This window comes from Zonotrichia albicollis, chromosome 8 (genome assembly GCF_047830755.1).
Source record: "Zonotrichia albicollis isolate bZonAlb1 chromosome 8, bZonAlb1.hap1, whole genome shotgun sequence".
Taxonomy (NCBI): Eukaryota; Metazoa; Chordata; class Aves; order Passeriformes; family Passerellidae; genus Zonotrichia; species Zonotrichia albicollis.
The window spans coordinates 10,264,118-10,284,364 of record NC_133826.1 but is presented as its reverse complement, the minus strand read 5'-3'; the positions used below and the strand labels follow the sequence as shown (position 1 = coordinate 10,284,364).

Sequence of the window (20,247 nt, the reverse complement as noted above, 5' to 3'; positions counted from 1 at the left end):
CCAGGTTAGCGGTTCCCTTCTGCTGCCTCAGATTTGAGGAGAGGATTTTGTCACTTGGTCCCTTTCTGTGCATTCTGGAAGGCAGCTTGCCCAGAGAGGGGATGGAGCGGAGCAGGGCTGGGCGGCTGGGGAGCTGGGTGTTGGGCGGGATGTCAGTTTATCGATCGCACCTCAGTCAGGAGAGCTGCGGGCGCAGTGCTCTGAGCACGAGCGGCAGCGTGCTTAATGTGATTGAAAGGCAGTTAAAATGGCGGTGACCTTTTCAGGGGGAATTAGATTGCCTGCCAAGAGTGGTTAGAGGGAGTGATAACGCCAGCTTGAGGAAGCTGTCCAGTCTGCTTCAAAGGGAGAGAGACAGGGAAAGCAAGCTGGCAGCAAGTACCATTTAAAGCACAAACCATGCGGTCTGATAGAACAGAGATTGCTGTCCTCTTTAGATATGAAAGAATTGAAGAATTGTAGCTAAGTTCTCTCCACCCGCCCCGTCCTCCTCTTCTCCCCTTCAGCTCCCCCACCAAAAAGCCTTCCTCTAGGTGCAGGAGCAAGCGAGTCCCACTGCTCTTCTCAGTTTCTTTTGCTTCAGCAGATCAGTTGCATCAAAAATAACACAAAAGAGAGGAAGACTTTAAAAATGTTAAAATGGCAAGCAGGGCATTTTCAGGGAAGGGTACTTTCTAAGAAAGATCAACATGACAAGGATCTGTCTGATAGATTGTGATACTCTTGAAGAAGGAAAAACACACAGGGCTTACTTAACTCTGAAGTTTATCTTTATTTTTCTGGTATTTCTTTTTATTTCTCCATGCAGCCATTCTCCCAAGCTAGCAAAGGGCTTGGCTCTATTTGCTAATGTCTTACCAAGGGAAAAGAACAGCACAACTAAGTGTATGCGTAGAGGGACTTGGTAAAGCCTTTATAAGCTGTAACAAACTACAGTTATCCTTGGGGGTCCATTTGCATTGGATCTCATGTCGTGTACAATTAGGGCAGCTGCCTGGAAAGTAGGACTATATTAAAATGCTGAAAAGTTTCTAGCAAATGACTGAAGTCCTCCCACTGCCAGCTTTCTGTCAACACAGAATCAGTATATGCTTCAGTTTGAGCAGCAAATGTTGTAGGGCAGCCTTTGTCCAGTGTGGGTTAGTTGTCCCAGAAATAGCATTGGGGCAGTATCTGTGTTCTCCTCCAGCTTGTTCTTCTTCTAAATCCGTGGAGCATTAGAATCATTCTTTAATGTGTGAGGTCCTGGCCTCAGAATCTAAATAGATACTTTTTAGTTCTCCTACCTCAACAACAGGTTTTTGTGATTACAGTGACTTCTTGGATCTGGTAACTGCCTGGCAGGAAGCTCCAAATAGAGAGGGAAAATACACTTGTGCTTCTCTGTGCAATTTCATGAAAATGGAACTCTACAACAAAACTCTTAAAATCTGTATTTGACAAGTATGTGGAAACTGAAGCATGGAGAAGCATCTTCTCTAGTGTTAAAAAGTAGCAGTGGCGACAAACCTTTAAAGTCTTGCTCTGGAGTCTCACCTAGTAGCCAGCTGTGCCCTCTTTTTCAGATAAAATATAATGAGACATACAGGGAAGCTTCAAGAGACAAGGAGACTTCCTTTTTTTGCATGTCAGGAGATTCAGGCTGCATTTAAGGTTATACTGGTAAGAGGGTATAAACTGATCTATTCAAATGCAGCAAAAGCATTTCAGCTGAACAGTAAATGTGTGTCTTCTCTTAAGAGGCTGTGTGGGAAATGGAAGATGTCACTGGCATACTTAGGCCTTTTGGAAGAGTGGTCTAGTAAATAGAATCATCATTGCTGCTGCTGTGTAGATGAGCCAGAATACTTTCCTTTTATCCTGGTAAGCTAAAGCAAACTTCAGCTTGGGTGCAAGAGCAGTGTGTGTTAAGAGTACAAGGAATCTATGCTCAAATGAAATTCTTAATCTTCCTCCCATTTAGCAAGAGCTCAACTCTGTAAATTTCTCTGCCATGTTTCCAGTGTCAGCATCTCTCTCTAAGTTGAATTTGTCTGTACATCTGAGCATCTTTCCGAGCCTCTCAGCCCTTGAATTTTAGCCTTCCTATGTTCAAGTTGCTACCTTCTGCTGGGCACTTCTGCCTTCTGTAAGCTTCCAAGTAGGCAGGATGTATAAATTCCATGTTTCTCAAGTGCTTAGTCTGTGCCTTATGCCCCTTACAGAGGGCTGCTGAGCCCCAGAGCACTTGTGTCCCTTACCTCAGCCCTTGTGTAAAAGTGGTAATCCTGGTAATCCCTCCATTGCAGCAGCACAATAATTTGGATCAGTCTGATGGAGTAGCTCAAGCACTTCTTAATGTTGGCACCTCTCTCCTTTGAGAGCAAATACTTGCCCATAAGGTAATAGTTGACCTAAAAATGCTAACAAAGTCTGTTTGCATAGTGTTAGATACTGTAATCACATGGGCTGCACCTGATTCTTTCTCTGTAGTTTGTGTCTGCATATAGAATTTGAAGGATTCTGTGGTTAATTAATATCTGTTAAGTATTGTCCTGTATTTTAATATCATAAGTTGGCTCTAGTGAGCCAGAAAAACAGATTAGAATAGTATGTGATTTAAGAAAAAAAACCTCTCACCTTATGTACAAAAGCTAGCATGACCTGCTGTGTAACTGATGTCCAGTGTCATGTGTGTTTGAAGTTCACATAATTCTTCAAGGAACACAATTTCCTTCATTTTGGAACACAGAGTAATCAATGGGACTTAGCAAAGTAAAAATAATTTTAACTGGAAAAAAAGAAATTGGTGAAGATTGCCATTAAAATTTCTCATTGCTGATTGTACATTTTTGTTAACTTGAATGCATACAAAAATAAAATAATTAATTTTTATGTTCCAACTGCTAGAATGCATTAGCTGAAAGGAGCACAATCAAGTAAATCTTGGTGGTTGATTTATGTAACACCAACAACCATTCTAACTAGGAAAAGATTTTTGCAGGAAGAAGTGGAATTCTTTCCTTTTTCCAGTATTACATATTGTAGTTGGGGCATGAAAAGGGATGTCTGTCAACCCCTTCCTAGAGAAAGGAAAGGGGAAAAAAAGAAAACAGAAAATGCAGTTGTAACACCATGAAAATTAGCAGGGGGAGTAAAGGAGCTGATAGAGCACCTGAAACTACTCTTTTTGAAGCAGACTGAGTTTCAGTTGACAGTTCCTTTAACCTTTAGATTTTGTAGATCTCAGACATTAGTTGCTCTGCAGTCCAGTTTTCTATTGGTCTGTTGGATGGAGTTTTGAAAATCCTAGGCTTTAAGATAGTAATCTGATAAAATTTTAATTTTTTTCCCTCAAGGATCTGCAGTTTTTGCTAGAGCTGCAACCTACTTCTTGGACACTCAGGTCAAGCTTGAGCTTTAAGCACACAGTAGTTGATTGACGTGATTTTAATAGCATTTTAGAATACAGTTGTTATGTCGGGGGCAGCGAGATGTTCCTGAAGGAAGAAGGGAGCACAGGTCTCAGTGGCTCTGAGCAGCTCCTGTCTCCGCGTGTCGCCTCCTGCGCGCGGCGGTGCGGCGCATTATCGAGTGGTGCCCGGAAAGCGCCTAACTGCGTTTGACACACGCCAACTCCCTGCCTCCACACTGGATAATTGCATTGTCAACTGTTCAGCAAAGTGGCAGGTGACACTGCAGCCGGATTGATTGTCCTACTATGGAGGCTCCCAAGACTGTCAGCCACCCAATCGATAGAGTTTACACAAGACACTGTGACTGCATCTGTAACTAATTTCAGTTTGAACCTGCAAGATGCGGCTGTCCCTGTTTCCTGGCCTCTCTTCTTTGCTTGCATCTTCTCCCTGGACAAGGAAGTTGTTTTTCCATGAAAGCCCGGTTTTATTTCTTGTTTTGGAGCTGGAAGTGAAGAAATCAATGGTGTGTTTTGTGGTTTCAGAGTTGAGGGCATTACAGCACATGGCTAACTAGCAGCTCCAGTTTTGCAATCAATAGACTGATCAATTGATTAAATTAGCACTGATTTTTCTTTCTTCTTTCCAGCCTAGAAAAGAATTAGTTTGGGAGGAAAAGCACATGTGTTTGGCCTATGAAATTTAGCCTTTGGTTTTTCCAGTCCTTGGTTGCCTTTCCCCCATGAATACAATCTCTGTGCTCATCATTATTTAAAGCAAACTGCATTGAACCCCACCACTGGCAGCAGCCTGCTGTAAGCCAGGGTGTCACATTCAGCTGTTCACCAGCCTTGCAGCTTCATGCTCGGCTGCCTTAGAAAAGTCATCCTCCGAGCTCTGCTGTGCTGCTTTATTATTGGCAAAGTTGCGACATTCCTGTGATCCCTGTCAGTGGTGCTTATTGATCCAGTGATGTGAATCTGCTTAGTGATTCAAGATTACTTTAATTCTCCCTCTTCCTTTTTTGTTTGTTTCCACCCTCTCCCCAGGGGAACAAAACCTTTCAGATCCACCTTTCCCTAACTGTGGAAAACGAGCTGTAGCTGCAAAGACCATGGCTGTTGCTGCTGCTTTTGTAGTTCAGCTCCAGGTTTTGAAGAGCAGCCTTTGAGATAGACATGAGGCTGTTCTCACCTTCCTGTATCACATCAGCATGAGGCTCTAGGAGGCAGCCATGAATTGTTAAACCACATCAGACCTCTGGTCCGGTCTGAATGTGTTTTCCCCTCTGCAGCCATAGTCTGTACCTGATGAGTTACAGGAGGCACAAAAGAAATCTCTGGAATATTCCTCAATGCTGCAAAGGGTGGGGAAGCCTCTTACTGAGCCTTGCAGCAGCCAGCTCTTACCCTGTACAGCAGTGCTTGCCTGCCCTTTGTTCAGCATGCTGCTGCAAAATTATGGTAATGGTCATAAAATTATATGGCCCCTTTCCTTAAAGGCAGCTGTTTCTGTGATCTGTTAGCAAAGATCCCTGTAAGCATGCACACTGGTAAGCAGTCAGGACTCTGACAGCCCATTTGTGCCCCTGTGGGAGCTAATAGACAGCATCAGATGGATGCATCTGCTGTTTCAGGTGTGTGCTGTAACAACACAGTTGGGTGTCAGTTTTCCAGGTAAATCACCATTTAGCTTTAAATGGATCTGGCTCCAGAGAAACAAAACTCTTGTTTTGCAAGCAGCTTTTCTTGGCTTCTAAATGTCTTTTTTTTTTTTTTTTTTCTGCAACAGGCTGGGAACATCACCAGAACTATTCTACCCCTGTTGGTGCTAGGAAAAAGAGGGGGAACAATTTCACTGTTGAAAAATAAGGCTGGGGAGGCATTATGGATCTGTAGAAAGACCTATTGTTCACCATGGTCTCATCTTTGCTTTCCTGTCATTTTCAAGATTTTTCAGTGGCTTTCTCTGTCTTCCCAGTTGTCTCTTACAATAAAATGGCATCTATGCCACGCTGTCCTCTTAGTATTAGTCTGGGATACTTCAGCAGATCATGGAATAAACCCAGTTTAGAGCCATTCTTGGAAGTATGTGAGGCCTGGCCATGAGTCTGCATAAACTGCTTTTATTGCCTTCCTTGTTTTTACTCTCCAAGAAGGCAACGAGTGCCATTTCAACAAGAAAATAGAGTGAACATGCTGGAAAGGGAGGTTGTGCAGAAGGGGGTCACTGCAAGGAGTGTAATTAGCAAAGGCAGCAGTTCTGGAGATTTATGGGAGGCTTTTCTTCTTTCCTGAGCACATGTATGCTACCTGCAAACAGAATGAATGCCTCTTCCCAGCCACAATAGGCCCCAGTAGAGCTCTAGGCCTCTAAGATGGATTTGAATTTAGACCCATTTATGGAATTCACACAAAATTTGGGATTTCTAGAATATTTGCAGTATAGATTTCTACTCTCACACACACACACACACACACTCCCCATTCCTTGGGGCCAAACTGGAGAATTATTAGTTGTCCAGATGAGTTTGATCCTCTGCATGAGCAGTATCTCATAGCTGCATTGACAATGGTAGTGCAAATAATAATACTGACATCTTAGTTTTCTTCCCTGGCTTGCTTTGGAGTGATAATGAAATATAAACATATAATTAAATCTATACAGAAGAGCTGGTCACCAAAAGTGATCTGCCTAGGTAGGAGTTGAGGAGCAGAGGGGGGCACTGTAGGTCTGTGTTTTCCCACCTGTGCTCAGGGAATCAGGCTGGGGTCGTTTGGGTCTGCAGTGGTCTGGTTGTGTTACCACTCTGCCCCTAAGACTGCCAGTGTCCCTGTGAGCTCGTGCCTGTGCAGGAGCAGTGCTGTCAGCACCTGAAGCACCATATGTTGTCACTTGGACCATCTGCTACTGAGTGTGATGGAGAAAAGGAGGTACTTGAATGTGGAGTCCTTTTATCTGTCCTGTGAATCTGCTGATATATCATGTTAATAACTCTGGATCTTAACCTGGGCCACCATTCACTGGAGAGTTGATCAGGTGACCACTCATCGGGGGGAATGCATAAAGGAAGTGAGATTTGAGAAGCAGTGCAGAGGTCAGAGAGGATGCTTGGGCATAGAGGACAACTTGAGAGAAAGAAAAGTGCTTTTATTTTATTTGCTTCCCCTAAGAAGGGGAAGGAAAGGATTTCTGGTGAGATTTATCTACAGACATTATTAAAAGGTACATGGAAAGAATGGGAAGTGGTTTTACCTTCAAGCTCAGCTGATTCCTAGAGCCTGCCAGTGCTTGAAGTTGGCAGCAATTACAGGGCATGCGAATTTTTCCTGCTTTTCTGACCTCTGAGTCAGTATTTCAGAAGCACTGTTGCTTGTGTAGAGTACCTAAATTTTTCAGAAAGTAACAAGAATTGGTGCTCAGGCAGACTGCTCTGAGACCAGCCCAAGCAAAGAAAGCTGTGTACACAGTGCTAGGTAAGTGATGTTGATAGGTACATTCTGATTGATGGGCGAGTTTGTCTCCCAAACTGTCACAGGGTTTATAGAGGTGCCACTCAATACCAGTGCTGGAATTGCTTGTCAGAGCACCTGGCTACAAGAGCAATGGGGATTGGAGACAGAGCTGTAACTTTGTTTTTTCTCTGCTTAATGGCCTCAGCGTCTGACCTGCCTGTTCACTCCTGTTTGTCTGGTCCTTAAGGAGGCAGCTGGGATTGAGACTGTCAGAGAATTGTGCTGCTTTAGCATCAGGAGGCTAATTGTATTGGGGCTGGCAGTATATGACAAGGGGTTGCCTCCTACCAAATGCACAGCAAGAGCAAAAAATTCTCAACAAGGGACAAGAAAAGTGTGGAAGAGTCTGCACTGGATTTGTTCTTTTTTAATCTAAAAGCAGCATTTTCAAATTCACATGTGGAATTACATTCCTCAGGCCTTGGGTGACTCCTAAGAGTCAGAGCTGCTTCTGTGAATAACAGATCACATCTCTTATGAATTCCTGGGTCAAGTTCACAAGTTAACATTCAATTGTGGGATTTCACTTTGTTAACACGTGGGAATAAAGTTCTGGTCCCGAGCATTGACCTCTGGATAACACACTGGCTTTAGAGGTCTCTACTCTAGGCAGTGTTGCTGATGGCTGTGAATTATTGTGTGACCTTCAGAAGCAGAGCCTTGCTGGAGGAACCCTTCCCTGTTCTCAGTGCACACTATTGAATTGCAAATCACCCCAGTGGAGTTGGTAGGGGGTCCTGTGGAAGCTCTTATCCTCTGCACTCCATTTCACATTTTCCTTTCTCCTGCATGGCAGTGTACACCACCAGCAGGAGCTGGAAGTTGTGAGCCCTCTTTACATTTGGCCTGAGTTAGTGAGAAGCAGGTGTGATCCTTTTGGGCCTTCCTTGCATTTAGTGGTCTTCTTAATCCATTTATAACAGCACTTGTCCAGAAATCTGGTTTGAATGAGCCTGAGATGAATGAATAATGTCAGGCAGTTCAGACGTCAAATATTTGAACAGCTGCGTGGGTGTTTTCACTGGCTTTGTGCATGGAAGCAACCCCAGGAAGTTAGACAAGGAGGGTCAGGTTGAAATTGTGGCACCAAACCTGATCCCACTGGAGCAGGCCTCAAAATCCATCCCTGCTGCAGAATGAAAAGGTGTTATAGGATGCTGGTTGCAAGCCCTTCATTCCCCAGGTGATGCTGGGCCAAGCTTTGCATCCCATTTTTTAGTATTTTGTTGTGTGCAGGAGCAGTATTGGGATTTATGGATCTTTTGATTCGCATCAGAAGCATGTTTTGTGGCTTTTGTTTTTCCTTTTTATTTAAAGCAGCTTCTGAAGTCCTAAAACTGATAGCACAACTTATATTCAGAATATTTTTTGGATTAATAGAGGTTACTTTGTTTACCATACAGTTTCTAAGTCATTGGTTTTCACCATGTTGCAATAGACTGCACTTGGTCACATTAAAAAAAGTCCATATTAAGTGAAAAACTGAGAGTTGGATCACCTGATTGCACCTCCTTTAGGTGTCAGTCTGGGAGTTCTTGTTTGATCAGAAAAGAAAATTTACCTTTCCCCTGTCCCTCATTTTAACCTATGAACTTCTCTGCAGTGCACTCTCAGATCATCCCAGTGTGTGTTTGCCAACAGAACACATACTGTCCCAACTCTCCCCTTGTACACTCCCTGTTTAGGAAGCATAGTAGTCTGCTGGCAGTGCAGCTAGGCAATAGAGCTAGATTCAGCCAAAGCTATGGAATATTTTCTTTCCAGACTTAAAAGGGATTTTCTTAAATACAAAGGTCTTGAGAGCAAGGACACAAGGATTCTGAAGACAAGGTGCCTTAATATTTGTAAACTGTATTGTGGTAAGCAGATCTTCTCATCTTAAGCTCTAGCCATAAACCACCATTTGGCTTGAGTCACTTGGAAACAAAATTGATGGAAAGGTGCATGTCTGCTGTGTGCTTGGCATCCTTGCAGAGACAGTAACAAGGGGGGTGGTCCCACTTATGTTCACTCATTTGGCCATCTTCCCCCCACCAAGGCACTTGCTCCAAGTATTCATTGTCTGGCTAATGTTCAGATCACCCCCTGGGACTGGCCAAGTCACAGCTCCAGCTTTGCATGATTTGTGTCTCCCACAGCTACAAGAAAAATGAAGACCTGTGTGTCCAAAGTTTATGGCCTTTGAGAAGTGATGGGCTAAAGTAATGCCAGGTGCAGGGGATGGTGTTACTGCAGGTTAAATGCCATGCCTATAAATTACCACCCCATCGCCCACTCTTGACTTTTAAAGCAGCTTTGAAAGACTATGCAGCTTCTTTGACATGTCTCTCTTACCCCTCTAAATCTTCTCCCAAACATTGTGATGAACTGAATGAGGCAAGATTTACTAGAGGAGCCATTGCAGCAAGAGGAGGCAGCTTGTGTTGGCTGGTAGTGTACAGCCAGTATGTGAAACACTCTAAAAGGGGTCTGCTGGAAAAGGGCTGCCCCAGTGACACCATGGGGCTGACCTACAGGCAGGGCTCCCACAGGACCTGGCACAGATATGGGTGCTGCATGCTTGGTGCCAGTTGTGTTACCTCTGCTAAAAATTAAGGCTGGCAATTACTTTGAAGTAAAAGGTAGTTTATGCTTCTAGGGAAAGGTTAGTCTTAAAATCATTGTCATGCTACAGTTGTCACTCATTAAGGACCTTCTTGATATTCAGGGAAGAGAAATATCAAATCCATATAAACAAATTTTATTGGAGGCTTAATGAATCAGTGAGAGCGTCCGTTCCTGGAGAGCGACAGTAAAGAGCTATATCTGCATGATATCCTTGGAAATGAGACCTTTGCTTTGCCCTGTTGTCTGCAAGGATGCAGACCATTAGAAATACAGTTCACTCTTCTGGGCTTATGTTAAGTGTGCTGGTGAGAGCCCAGTGGGATGAACAGACTCGGACATCTGAATTCCTGAAAAAGATTTCCTAAAGCTTTGGAATGTCCTCATTCTTCAGACATGCATATAATACTCAGTGCTTCTAAATGCAGAATACAGGCTAACATTATTATAGAACCATAATTGCAGTACAGGACCATAGCCCTTTTGGGCCATTGGTGCAAGGCCAAGGCAGTATCTACCTTACCCTTTCAATCTTTGCAGTTGGGATATGTTCCCCGGTCTACCACAGACTTAGGTCACCAGCCTCTGGATGTGCCAGGTGCTTCAGGCTCCAGCAGGCATCTCTGTCTGAGCCAGGTGTCCAGCTCTGCTGTCCGGATAGGGGTGTTAAGTGAAGGAACATACTGGAGGCAGCTGCAGTGATTACATTTCTATCTGCACAGCTAATGTACCCAAACAGCTTAGATCTGCTGCAAAAATGAACACAAATGGGGACCTTGCAGCCAGCACCTTAGAGTTCAGCAGGTCTTTGCTTAATATCCAGTCAACAGGACAGAGCATATTCAGTGTTAGCTCTCATCAAGAGTAAATGTGCCTTCTATAGTTTCTCTTCTATTAATAAACCCTAGGCAGAAAATACCATGTGAAGATTCATCTTTGTAGGTGTTTCTGCAGATTCAATTTTAAAAAGCCTGGTTACAGTTTACAAAATGCTTGGGACCAAAGTAAATGTAGAAATTGTTGGAAAGTTGGAATTGATGCACAGTCAGCCTCAGGTGGAACTGTAAGTGGTTACTTCCTGATGGAGTTGGGACTGGATGTGTGCCTGACACCCCTGTGCTGGAAGAGCAGAACTCTTGATGAGTTGCATTGCAATTTGCTCATGTAAGTGCATGTGAGAAGCTGTTAATGAGAAAAGTCTGATTTTTTCTCCTCTTGTGGGAGCAGGTTTGCTATTCTTAAATGTTTTAAATTTTAAAAATCTAAGCCATGACTAAATGTATTTCAAAATTGAAGAGCTGTTTCTAATTGTATTTTAGCCTCTGCCTGCCCTCTGCATCTGAATTAAGAAGTAATTCAGAACATCCTTGTGGCCTTCTCTTACCTGCTAGTAGTGTGGATTTTGCATTAACTACTTCTGTGAAAAATAAGTCTTTCCTGTTAAGTTTCATTGCTTTTCCTGCCTTTGAGAGAGACCCTTACAGTGACTCCAATTTTAAAATAATTCATGTGGAGAGCTAAAAGTCAAGAATGTTCCATTTTCAATGTTGGGGGCATTTACAGCATAAAATCTAAGAAGTTAGAGCATTTCTGTGAGTGTTCTTGTGCTGTCTTTGGAGAGGGCACCTTTTATGAGGCTGTTAGTAAAGGACAGCCTGCAAACTGGTGCTGTAGCACCTTTTTTGGGAGATCTGGTGCACTTCATTTCCAATTCAAATACTCATCCGTGTGTTTTATTTTCTTTCAGGGTCTGGGTTTATCATGTGCAGCGGGAAGGAGAATCCGGACAGCGACGCTGACCTGGATGTGGATGGAGACGACACACTCGAGTACGGGAAACCACAGTATCGTTTTTGAAAGGCTCTTACTGAGAGGGGACCCAGAGGTGCATCTGCCCCAGGAAATGGGGGATAGTCTTTGTCAGCCTTCTCCAGTTACCAGGTTATTTGAACTAGAAGGGGTTCCCCATTAGCTCCCTTTGGGATCCTGCTGTTGATGCAGCACTACTCTAGACCTGGTTGAAGTCTGTAGGAGACATTGCAAGGGATCATTTAGAGTTTCTCTGTTTCATAAACAATCTGTTGCCTCCATCCAGGTTTGTTCTATATGGATAGCTTTTCCTGCTTCAAGGGTAGGAATTGAGTTTATTTTCCACAAGATACCCTTTTGTTTTCAAGGGGTTTGTGCAGTAAGCACTATTCCCCTTCCACTCTGCGAGATTTGGTTTTTTTTTCCTCTTTCATTACACAGTTCATGGGCAGAACTATCATTAAAGGCAGATTTTGGGAACTTCTCTATCTGGGAGCAGGCACTTTGGGCACAGCTCTGGGAGAGCTGTGACCAGACTTCTGCCCCACAGCAGTTGAAATAGGCATCAAGGAAGAATTCCTGCAAGGGCATTAGACAGACACTGCCTTAGCTGTGATGAGGGGCAATGTACAGCTGTAGAATTAGGTTTTATTGAAATCTGTACCAGCCTTTAGGATTGAAGCTCCAACCCTCCACTGGTAAAAGAACTCTGTACTTCAAACACAAATTCTGCAGGTTAAGTTTGCACGGGTTCAGGAAGTAGTTTTCCTTTTCCAAGAAGCTGTGGAATCGTGTTACTATCAAAAGATTTCTGTTTCTCTCCAGCTAAAATAAAACTTTAATCCAGAATTTAAAGCAGGCCCCTTTGCGGATACCAACCTCTCTATTTCTTAAGGTGTTCCCAGTTGGAATTAATTTGTTCTATATCCCAGACAGTGTCTCCTAACCATCTCAAAAGCCTTTCTACTGTCTGCAGCGGGGCTGTATCTTCCTTAACCCTTTGTGCTCAGGTACACAGAGGCAGACATTATCCCTTGCACTGGAGAAGAGCCAGGTGAAGCCAAAGAAAGGGAAGCGCTCCGAGGTGCTGTTTTAAAGTAAGTATCATTTCTGCCTTTCTAAATTAATGCATTCATTACTTTTGGGGAGTCTCAGTTTGTGGAAAATACCTCGTTCACTTGAGTGCAAGGGTTGCAACAAGAGCCTTACAAAGAAGCATAGTCCAGCAGATGGGTTTCTGTTTCTACCTGTGCAGCCTCAGGAAAGCCTCCCTGCACACTCACCCTCTCTGAGCCACCCCACTGCCCTGCCAGTGCCATCTTTGCCCTGAACAGTGCTGGACAGAGGATAAATTCTGGTGATAAGGAAACTGTGCTGGACTAAGGCCTTATGCATCATCTTGCTTCATGATCAAATGTGGCTCTTAGCAGTACAGTGTGATGCTGTTGGAATCTTGGTTGGCACAGTAGGAGTCTGGCATCCCTTGTGTGACTTAATTGCATCAAATTAATTGTTGTGGGGCATGCAAACTGATCCATCTGTATTCAGCTGTGGGTTGGGGCAGGATGTGTGCTCTGCCCACATAGATGTGGAGAATGTAGGCAGCCAGCATTCAGGGCACTCAGGGAAGTGTTCCAGGCAAATAAAATGAGCCTTAACAGGGAGCTAGGATTGCTTTCTAAGCCCCCTGCCCTGCATAAAACAGGACTTAAATTACCCCTCTATCTCTTTCACTGAGTGATCTTGTGGGGTCAAGGTTGAAGTGATTGATAGAGCAGTGAAATGAAATTTTCTTACTGCTTAGCCTGTCGCAAACACTACTTCAAAATTAGGTTTCACTCCATAGAAAAGTGGCATTTGCCACTGGATCCAAACCATTGGTCCAGTCAATACTTTGCTAACCATGCTAGTCCAAAAGCAGGGCCACAAAGATGCTGAAGCTCCCTCACAGCTAGGAGTCTGGTGTTGTAGCAGGAGGATTCTTGGTTATCAGTGGCTACAGACACTTAGTGCTTGGTGAGATACCTGAGTGCCTGAGGCCAGGAGATCCAGTCCTTTCATGTGGCTTGCACCTAGCACATTGTTTTGCTGTTTGGACAAGGTCCTTCCTTGCACATTTCCTGGACTTGTTTACCCATCTCTACAACACAAGAGGTGATGTTGCTTGTAAAAGCACTTTGAAATTCTGTTGAGTTTCTGTAGAAATGCAGTAGTGTCACTGATGCCACAAAGCATGAGCATGTTTTTTGGCTGGTCAGCTGCTCACATTTTGAAACTTAGACTGATGGATAGAAGTATTAAGAGAGGAGTGGTTGGTGGAAGGCATAGCTTTTCCTGAGCAACAAAATTGTTTATATTCAACCTTTTGCATGTTGTCCTTTTCTCTTTTAGTGGTGGCACACCAAGTACTCGAATAACGCCAGAGTTTTCTAAATGGGCCAGTGACGGTGAGTGTTGAAATTGTAAATTGTTAATTTATGTACTGCAGGGGGGCAGATAGATAGTCCATGTCTTCTACTTGCCAGTACTTAGGAGAGATAGTTACTGATACTCTTGCAGAGTGTCATCAGATAGGTATGCACATAAAACCACACTATCTTTTTGGAACTTCACAGCACAATTAATTGTCAGTAATGGCAGCTGGGAAGTTCCCAAAAGTTCCCACCTTAACTGGGATGGTGATGAGAGATAGGGTTTGCATTGACTTGATGGCACGTCACTGAAAGGCAAACTGCTGTATTACAGAGCGAGCCAGGATAGCCTGACAATGTGATGGTGATGTTCATCTGCTGGATATTTAAACTACACAGATGCATTTATTATTGGGTTTTTTCCAACTGCTTTTTCTTCCCTTCTTTGAGAGGATATGCTAAAGATTTTTATCTTTTGGGTAGATCTTGTCCTTACTGGCCTATGTATGGCAAGAAAAGCCTACCACCCTGAAGCCTTCACCTTAGGAGTGGAAACTCTAGGATCTGTCCTATTTCATGACCTGTAGTTGAGACTCCAGAGCAAAGGAGTGAATGTGAATATGTACCTTTGCATACAGTACTTGAAAGCTCATTGGATTGAGAAGGAAGGGGGAAGTGCTAAACCCATCTGACTGCTGGGGGTTTTTATTCAATGCCAGCAGCACTGTAATTGTAAGCAGCAACCTAGTGGAAATATGAGAATAATAAAACCTGGCGCTTTCCAGCTGTAGATGCCAAATCCATTTCCAGAGCTGGGCAGTGCTGCTGCAGCTCCCTTAGGAAGGAAACTGAAGCTCAGCGACCTGAAGAGACATGTCCCAATGATTTTGTTCCCTGTTCTGTTCCTGTCATGCTTTGGGCATTTGATTCCCAGCCTTGAAAGTACCTACAAGATATAACTGCTTGCCAGTGGGAGTGGGGGAAGGGAGCAGAACCAATTTTGCCAAGGGCATGATGGTTAAATGGAGAACATAGGATATCTATCGCAGGCATTTCCTTCTGTAGGATAGGCAATCACATTTATTTTCTGTGATGTAGAAGCACTTGCTTGTAGGTATTATCAGCTTTAGTAGCTACAGCCATGGAGGTGGTGAGGAGGCAGCCCTGATGACATTTGCTATGAGCTGTTTTCTTCATACCTTTTACCTGAATTCGCGGTGATGAACCTACAACCCTGTGGCTGGTTCATCTTCTCATCTCCACCTGGTGTCTCACACCCTCTCCTGTGCTGGGAACAGCCATGATGAGCAGACCGTTCTGTCATTCTGGTTACCTGGTATATATTTCTCTACTTGTGTCTGTGAGGTCTCAGCAAATGGGAGAGGCTGAGAACAGGGTCTGGGCTGGATGGATTTGCTCCAAATCCACCTTTCTAGAAGAGCACTTTCATGTAGCAGCTGCATCAACCCTTCTGAATTAAATCCTGGCTTAAACAATGGGTACATCAGCGGGGGTCAGATCACTATGAAGAGCAGTTGTATTTTGGGCTGTGAATCATAGAAATACACTGTCCAGAGAAGCCCTTCCTGCCAGACAGGGACACTTAGCATCAGTCACTTCTCTATCTCTTACCAAGAGCTGGCGTGAAAGTGTCTCATTGAGGCCCTCTGAAACTGTGACTTGCTCATTGGAATGTTTTCATGTTTTCTTACTAATTTTTCTGTTCTTCCTTTCACAGAAATGCCCTCAACGAGTAATGGTGAAAGCAGTAAACAGGAGACCATGCAGAAGACCTGTAAGAACAGTGACATTGAAAAGTGAGTGTGAAGTGGGTAGCTTCCCTTTTTCTTGTTTTAAAGAGCCATAGTGTCCCATCTGGTGCTCCCAGCAGCAGTGGTAATCTGAAGGTAGGCATATTTGAAGCTTTTACCACTGAGAGGGGGAAATTGTGCTGCAACACAAAGCCTGAACTTTGAGCACTCACCACTTCTGTGTTAGCAGAGGGCTTGTGGGGAGTTCTCCATCGGGTGTCTCTGAGGGTAGGTACCCAGTGACTTGGAATTTGGCACAGCTTCCACAGGGCTTCTCCACTGAAAATTGCCTTCTTTTACATTATGTAAATAGATAGATTCATGCTTGCTCTCTCTATCCTCCATCTTTCATCTCTCAACAAAAGAGAATCTTCCCCTAGCAGCACTGTTACTTGGAAGAAGTCTCACAGAGGGGATTTCTTTTTCCTTAAGATCTATGTTGAGCCTTTGCATAGTTCCTAACAGAATTCTCTGTTTCTGATTTTCTTACATGCAACCCTTTCAGTGATTCAGAAGTTTCAGTCCCAGTGTTTTAATATACAGCAGTGGAGGGACTGCTGGACATCTCCTTTCCTGTCCCTTTCTGCTCACTGATTGTGATGCAGTCTAGTCTGAAATAGAAATAAATGGATTTATCTGCACTGCTCATTTGAGTAACAACGTCTATTCTAAACCTTATTCCACATGCTGCTGGGGTGACTTACTGCTTGGTCAGATTTGATGGTCCAAGCCTAAAACTACAGGCTGTTCTCTGCTGGCATGGACTGCATTAATTGGGATGGGACTTAGTGTTTTAAGTTGATTATTGCCTGATAGAAAACATTGCCCCAAGATCAAGTGAGAGACCAAACAAGTTGAAGTGGAAGCAATGACGTGATGAGTTTTAAATATTACATTTTGGGGTGACATCCGCTAATGGTTTGGGATGGGGAAAAATCTAGTGGTGTAGCATTAAGCTGACTTTACAGAAAGTTGTCATATTCATGTAGTTTGTTCTCCTCCCTGGTCCTGACATGAGAGCTTGCATCCCTGGCACATTTTTGGATCTCTGACAGTTCAGGCAGCCTGGCAGAGTATATGTTCACAGTGAGAGGTAACTGGGGAAACTCTCTGCTGCAGAGGGAACTTTAACATTGCTTTGCTATCTCGGCACTTTCCCTTTTTGTTAGCTTGTCCCAGATGTTGGCTGTCTGCCATTCGATGCTTCTCCTTAGCAGACTTTGGCCAAGGACCGCTGAGTCTGGGAGCCTGCAGGTCACTGCAGAACCAGCTTTGTCCTTTGAGTGAGCCAGCCATTGCATGCTGTCTTGGTGGCAAGGACTCATCCCTTCTGCCCTAATCTGTCAGCCTCTGTCTCAGCTGCTGCTTGCCTTCCCTTTGGGCCTCCTGCCTGTCAGTGCAGCAGCCCTCCATCCTCCCAGATCCACTCCTATTGAAAATCTTTAAACTGTAGGAGCTGAAAGGATTTGACATTTTCCAGAACACTTGAGCTCAAGTGATAAAATTGACATAGCTTTAATAATCTGATCAAAGAGGCTTTAGCTTGCACCTTTTGAAGGGTCCCAGAATCCTTTCCAAACAACTCTCACGCTAACGCTGCTGTGACGTGAGGAGAGCAAGCGTGTGTGTGTGTCTATTCACATACATCTTGCTCTGCAATAACCTTGCCTGCTAAAGCTTCAGTGCTGCTAAAAGTCAGTAAAGACTGAAAGAAATTACAAGAAATTCCTCAAATGTCTTGTTTAATCTTTCCAATAATGTTAATTTTTGAAAGTAGCAGAGGGACCTTTTTGTTTAAGGTAGTTTATTTCACCAAGGTTCAGAAAACAAGACAGTGTTTCAGGTGGAGAATTCCTAGCTACCTTTTTTTTCCCTCTCTCTCCTTTCCTTTGAGATTCATGTGTGATAAATAGTTTCTGTCCTGCCATTTAAGGAGTCTGAATTCTCTGTGTGCTTGTCTGTGTAGAGGGGTTCTGTTAAATTAATTGATAACAGGGATCAGAGCTAGAAGCCTACAGAAAAGGAGGGGGAAGGGTTTCTCACTGTCTGGCTGCTTCCCACTCCACTGCTGAGCCATGATATATGGCGACCTAGCCCAACAGGCTAAATTGATTCATCTCTAGTTCCTGTTTCTTAATCTAGACCTAAATTGGTTTCATTTTTCTTGTTTTGGGTGGTGCTTACAGGAAGTTTTTGGCAGCATCACTTTACTCCATTGTTTGTAACTTCAGTTTTTGCCTTTAAATCTGAACATTATTGATTGGCATGTTAAACCTTGTGTAGCATCTGATTAGCATTTTTAAAATAGGCCAGAAGCACATGGCTTAGCACCTGTGTCAGCTGTGCTCTCTGTTTAGAGCAGGGGCTAATAGTGTTAGCAGCGATCTGCCTATTGATCCTTCTCTCATAAAAATGGCGTTCCTTCCTCCCCTCTTCCAAAAATAAGTCCGGGCAAAGAGAGTAGTGTAGTTTTGTTTGGTTTTTAATCCATTAATACAGTACACTGAGCAGTTCTCCTTTTGGCACGCAGCTGAATTTCTTCACTTGAGCAGATTTAAATTAATCTAAACATGGGGTTTTATGGGAGAGTTTCTTGCATGTAGAACAGCTAAATGGGGTTTGGGGTAAGTCTGTGTTTTTTGCTCTGCTCCTTCTGCTGTGCCAGATCATCAGTAACTTGGACAAGTTGATCTCATTTGTGTAGTGTTGAATTTCAGGTGGCAGCCAGGGGTAGTGGGAGACATGGTGCTGTCCCAGCTCTCCTTCCCAACACTGTGAGGTGTCTCAGTGCTGAGCTTTTTTAATCTTGCCAATGTGAGGTGTCTGGAAGAAACACTGGAGTGCTGAAGGCTCTTGGGGAGAGATGAAGGAGCATCACACTATCTGAGCCCTGCCTGTCTGCTGAAGACCCCAGCCATTGCCAAGGCAGAGCTCAGCTGGTGCAATGCTCCTTTACCTCCGCTCGAGATGCAGCTTTGCTCAGAGAGCAGCTGGTCCCTAATTGCCCAGGCACCCTCCCTGATGGCCTCCACTGACGTCGGACTCTCAGCAGAAGAAGTGCTGCTCACAGAGAGCTGCAAAAAGCACCTTCCCCACAAAAAAGTCTTTCTCCCTGCCTTGTGAGGGTCTGGTGCCATTTTGAAACCGAGGTTCCCTGGGGTTAAAAGCCAGCATCTTAATTCAGAGTGCCAATGTTCAATTTTGCTTTCTGCTACAAGACTAGATTGCAGGCCAGCGAGAGAGTCTGGGTTAGTGGCCCACTGGGTCACCTCCCATTTGTTTTCCTCAATTTTGTGTTGTCATAAATTCATTCCAGCCCGTTGTGGTTGATCAGTTTATCTCCGCCGGGGCAGGGAGCGCTGCGAGCATGATGTATGGCACAGAGCATTGTAGCCAGCCTCTCCATGAATCACTCCAGCTGTTTGGTGTCAGCCCCAAAGCAAACAGGGCCCGGCCGCTGAGCATTGACTACGATGAGCTCAGTATGGGAAGAGACATGACGTATGAATGTTTATTTAATAATTCTCTAATATTTCCAACGGAGTGTGGCTGTGCCTTCTGGGAGGGGTGAAAGGGGGGGAGGTTGAAGAGGGAAACTCTAATCTGTTGGGGTGGGTCATAAATCAGGCAGACAACATCATTAATCAGGGATGGGACAGAAGTGGAAGGAGGTGGGACTGAAACTGCCATCCTCGCTGGGAAGGGGGCTGTGGTTTTTTGTTTTTTTTTTTTAAAAACAAATCTTATTTCTGATTCCGCTTGGCCCCAGCCACGCTGCCTGCATAATAGCAAACCCGGACACAAGGCTGTTTAAGTGAGTGTGCTACCTCTGCTCTGAACCTTGCAATACAACCCTGCCAAGCATTAAATCCCTTTATAATTATCTTCTTTATATAACACTTCATGCTTATCATGCTTCATTGGATGAGACGCTTGTTGGGTTAAAAAGAGGGTTTTAGAGACAAAAAGCAATTGTATTTGTTTTATTTCTCCTGTCTCTTCCTTCTTCCCCTTCCCTCCCACCTCACCACTTTCCAGTCCAGCTGTTTGGAAACGTTGGCTCTGGAGGGGCTCTGGCACAGCAGCACAAGGAGGACCATCAGTTAAAATTAAGCAAAGTTTGGATTGGGGTCCTTGTGCACAGAGACAGGCGTGTGGGAGGTAGCAGTGTCTGTTGGGGTGTTGGGGAGACCCTGCTCCCAGGCAGACCCATCCAGGCAGGAGCAGAGTGTGAAGCCAGAGGATTAGCAGAGGCCTGGAAGGGAAGGAGCCCTTTCATAGCAGCTGAAGCTGGTATGTCAGAGAAAACAGAAGCTGTTGAGAATTCACCATAGGATAAGCAATACCCAGCCCTTCTCCACAGTGTCACACCATTTACAGGCTTTGATGGGAGACAGGAACATCTCATAGCAAAGACAGAATTAAAAAATTAACTTGAGTCATAAATGAACTAAGACTTTGTGCTCTGCTGAGCCGAGAGCATGATGCTGCTGGTGGGTTCAGTACTAGAATGGCCCACATGAACTTGGGAGAGGATTCAGGACACTGAACTGAAGTGTGGGATTGCCAAAGGCTGAGAAAGAGCTGCTGGGCTGTCCTGCTTGTGTCCAGATTTTTATCATTATTAGGTTTTACTCCTTTTGAGTAATTCAGTAGTGTGTAACACTCTATTTGTGCTGCTGACTGGTGTTCAGTGCTGAAA

At 44.2% G+C, this 20,247-nt stretch overlaps 1 protein-coding gene across 7 annotated transcripts in view; it reads left to right on the top strand.

The window, feature by feature from the left end:
• The window catches only part of RNF220 (ring finger protein 220), a 213,741-nt gene that overhangs the window by 173,864 nt on the left and 19,630 nt on the right, over nucleotides 1-20,247 (top strand). For all 7 annotated transcript variants that reach the window (XM_074545911.1, XM_074545912.1, XM_074545913.1 and 4 more), the window contains 4 exons: nucleotides 11,262-11,358; nucleotides 12,334-12,420; nucleotides 13,715-13,770; nucleotides 15,473-15,551. In XM_074545911.1, the coding sequence (XP_074402012.1) occupies nucleotides 11,262-11,358; nucleotides 12,334-12,420; nucleotides 13,715-13,770; nucleotides 15,473-15,551 (319 nt within the window). The remainder of the gene's footprint in view (nucleotides 1-11,261; nucleotides 11,359-12,333; nucleotides 12,421-13,714; nucleotides 13,771-15,472; nucleotides 15,552-20,247) is intronic.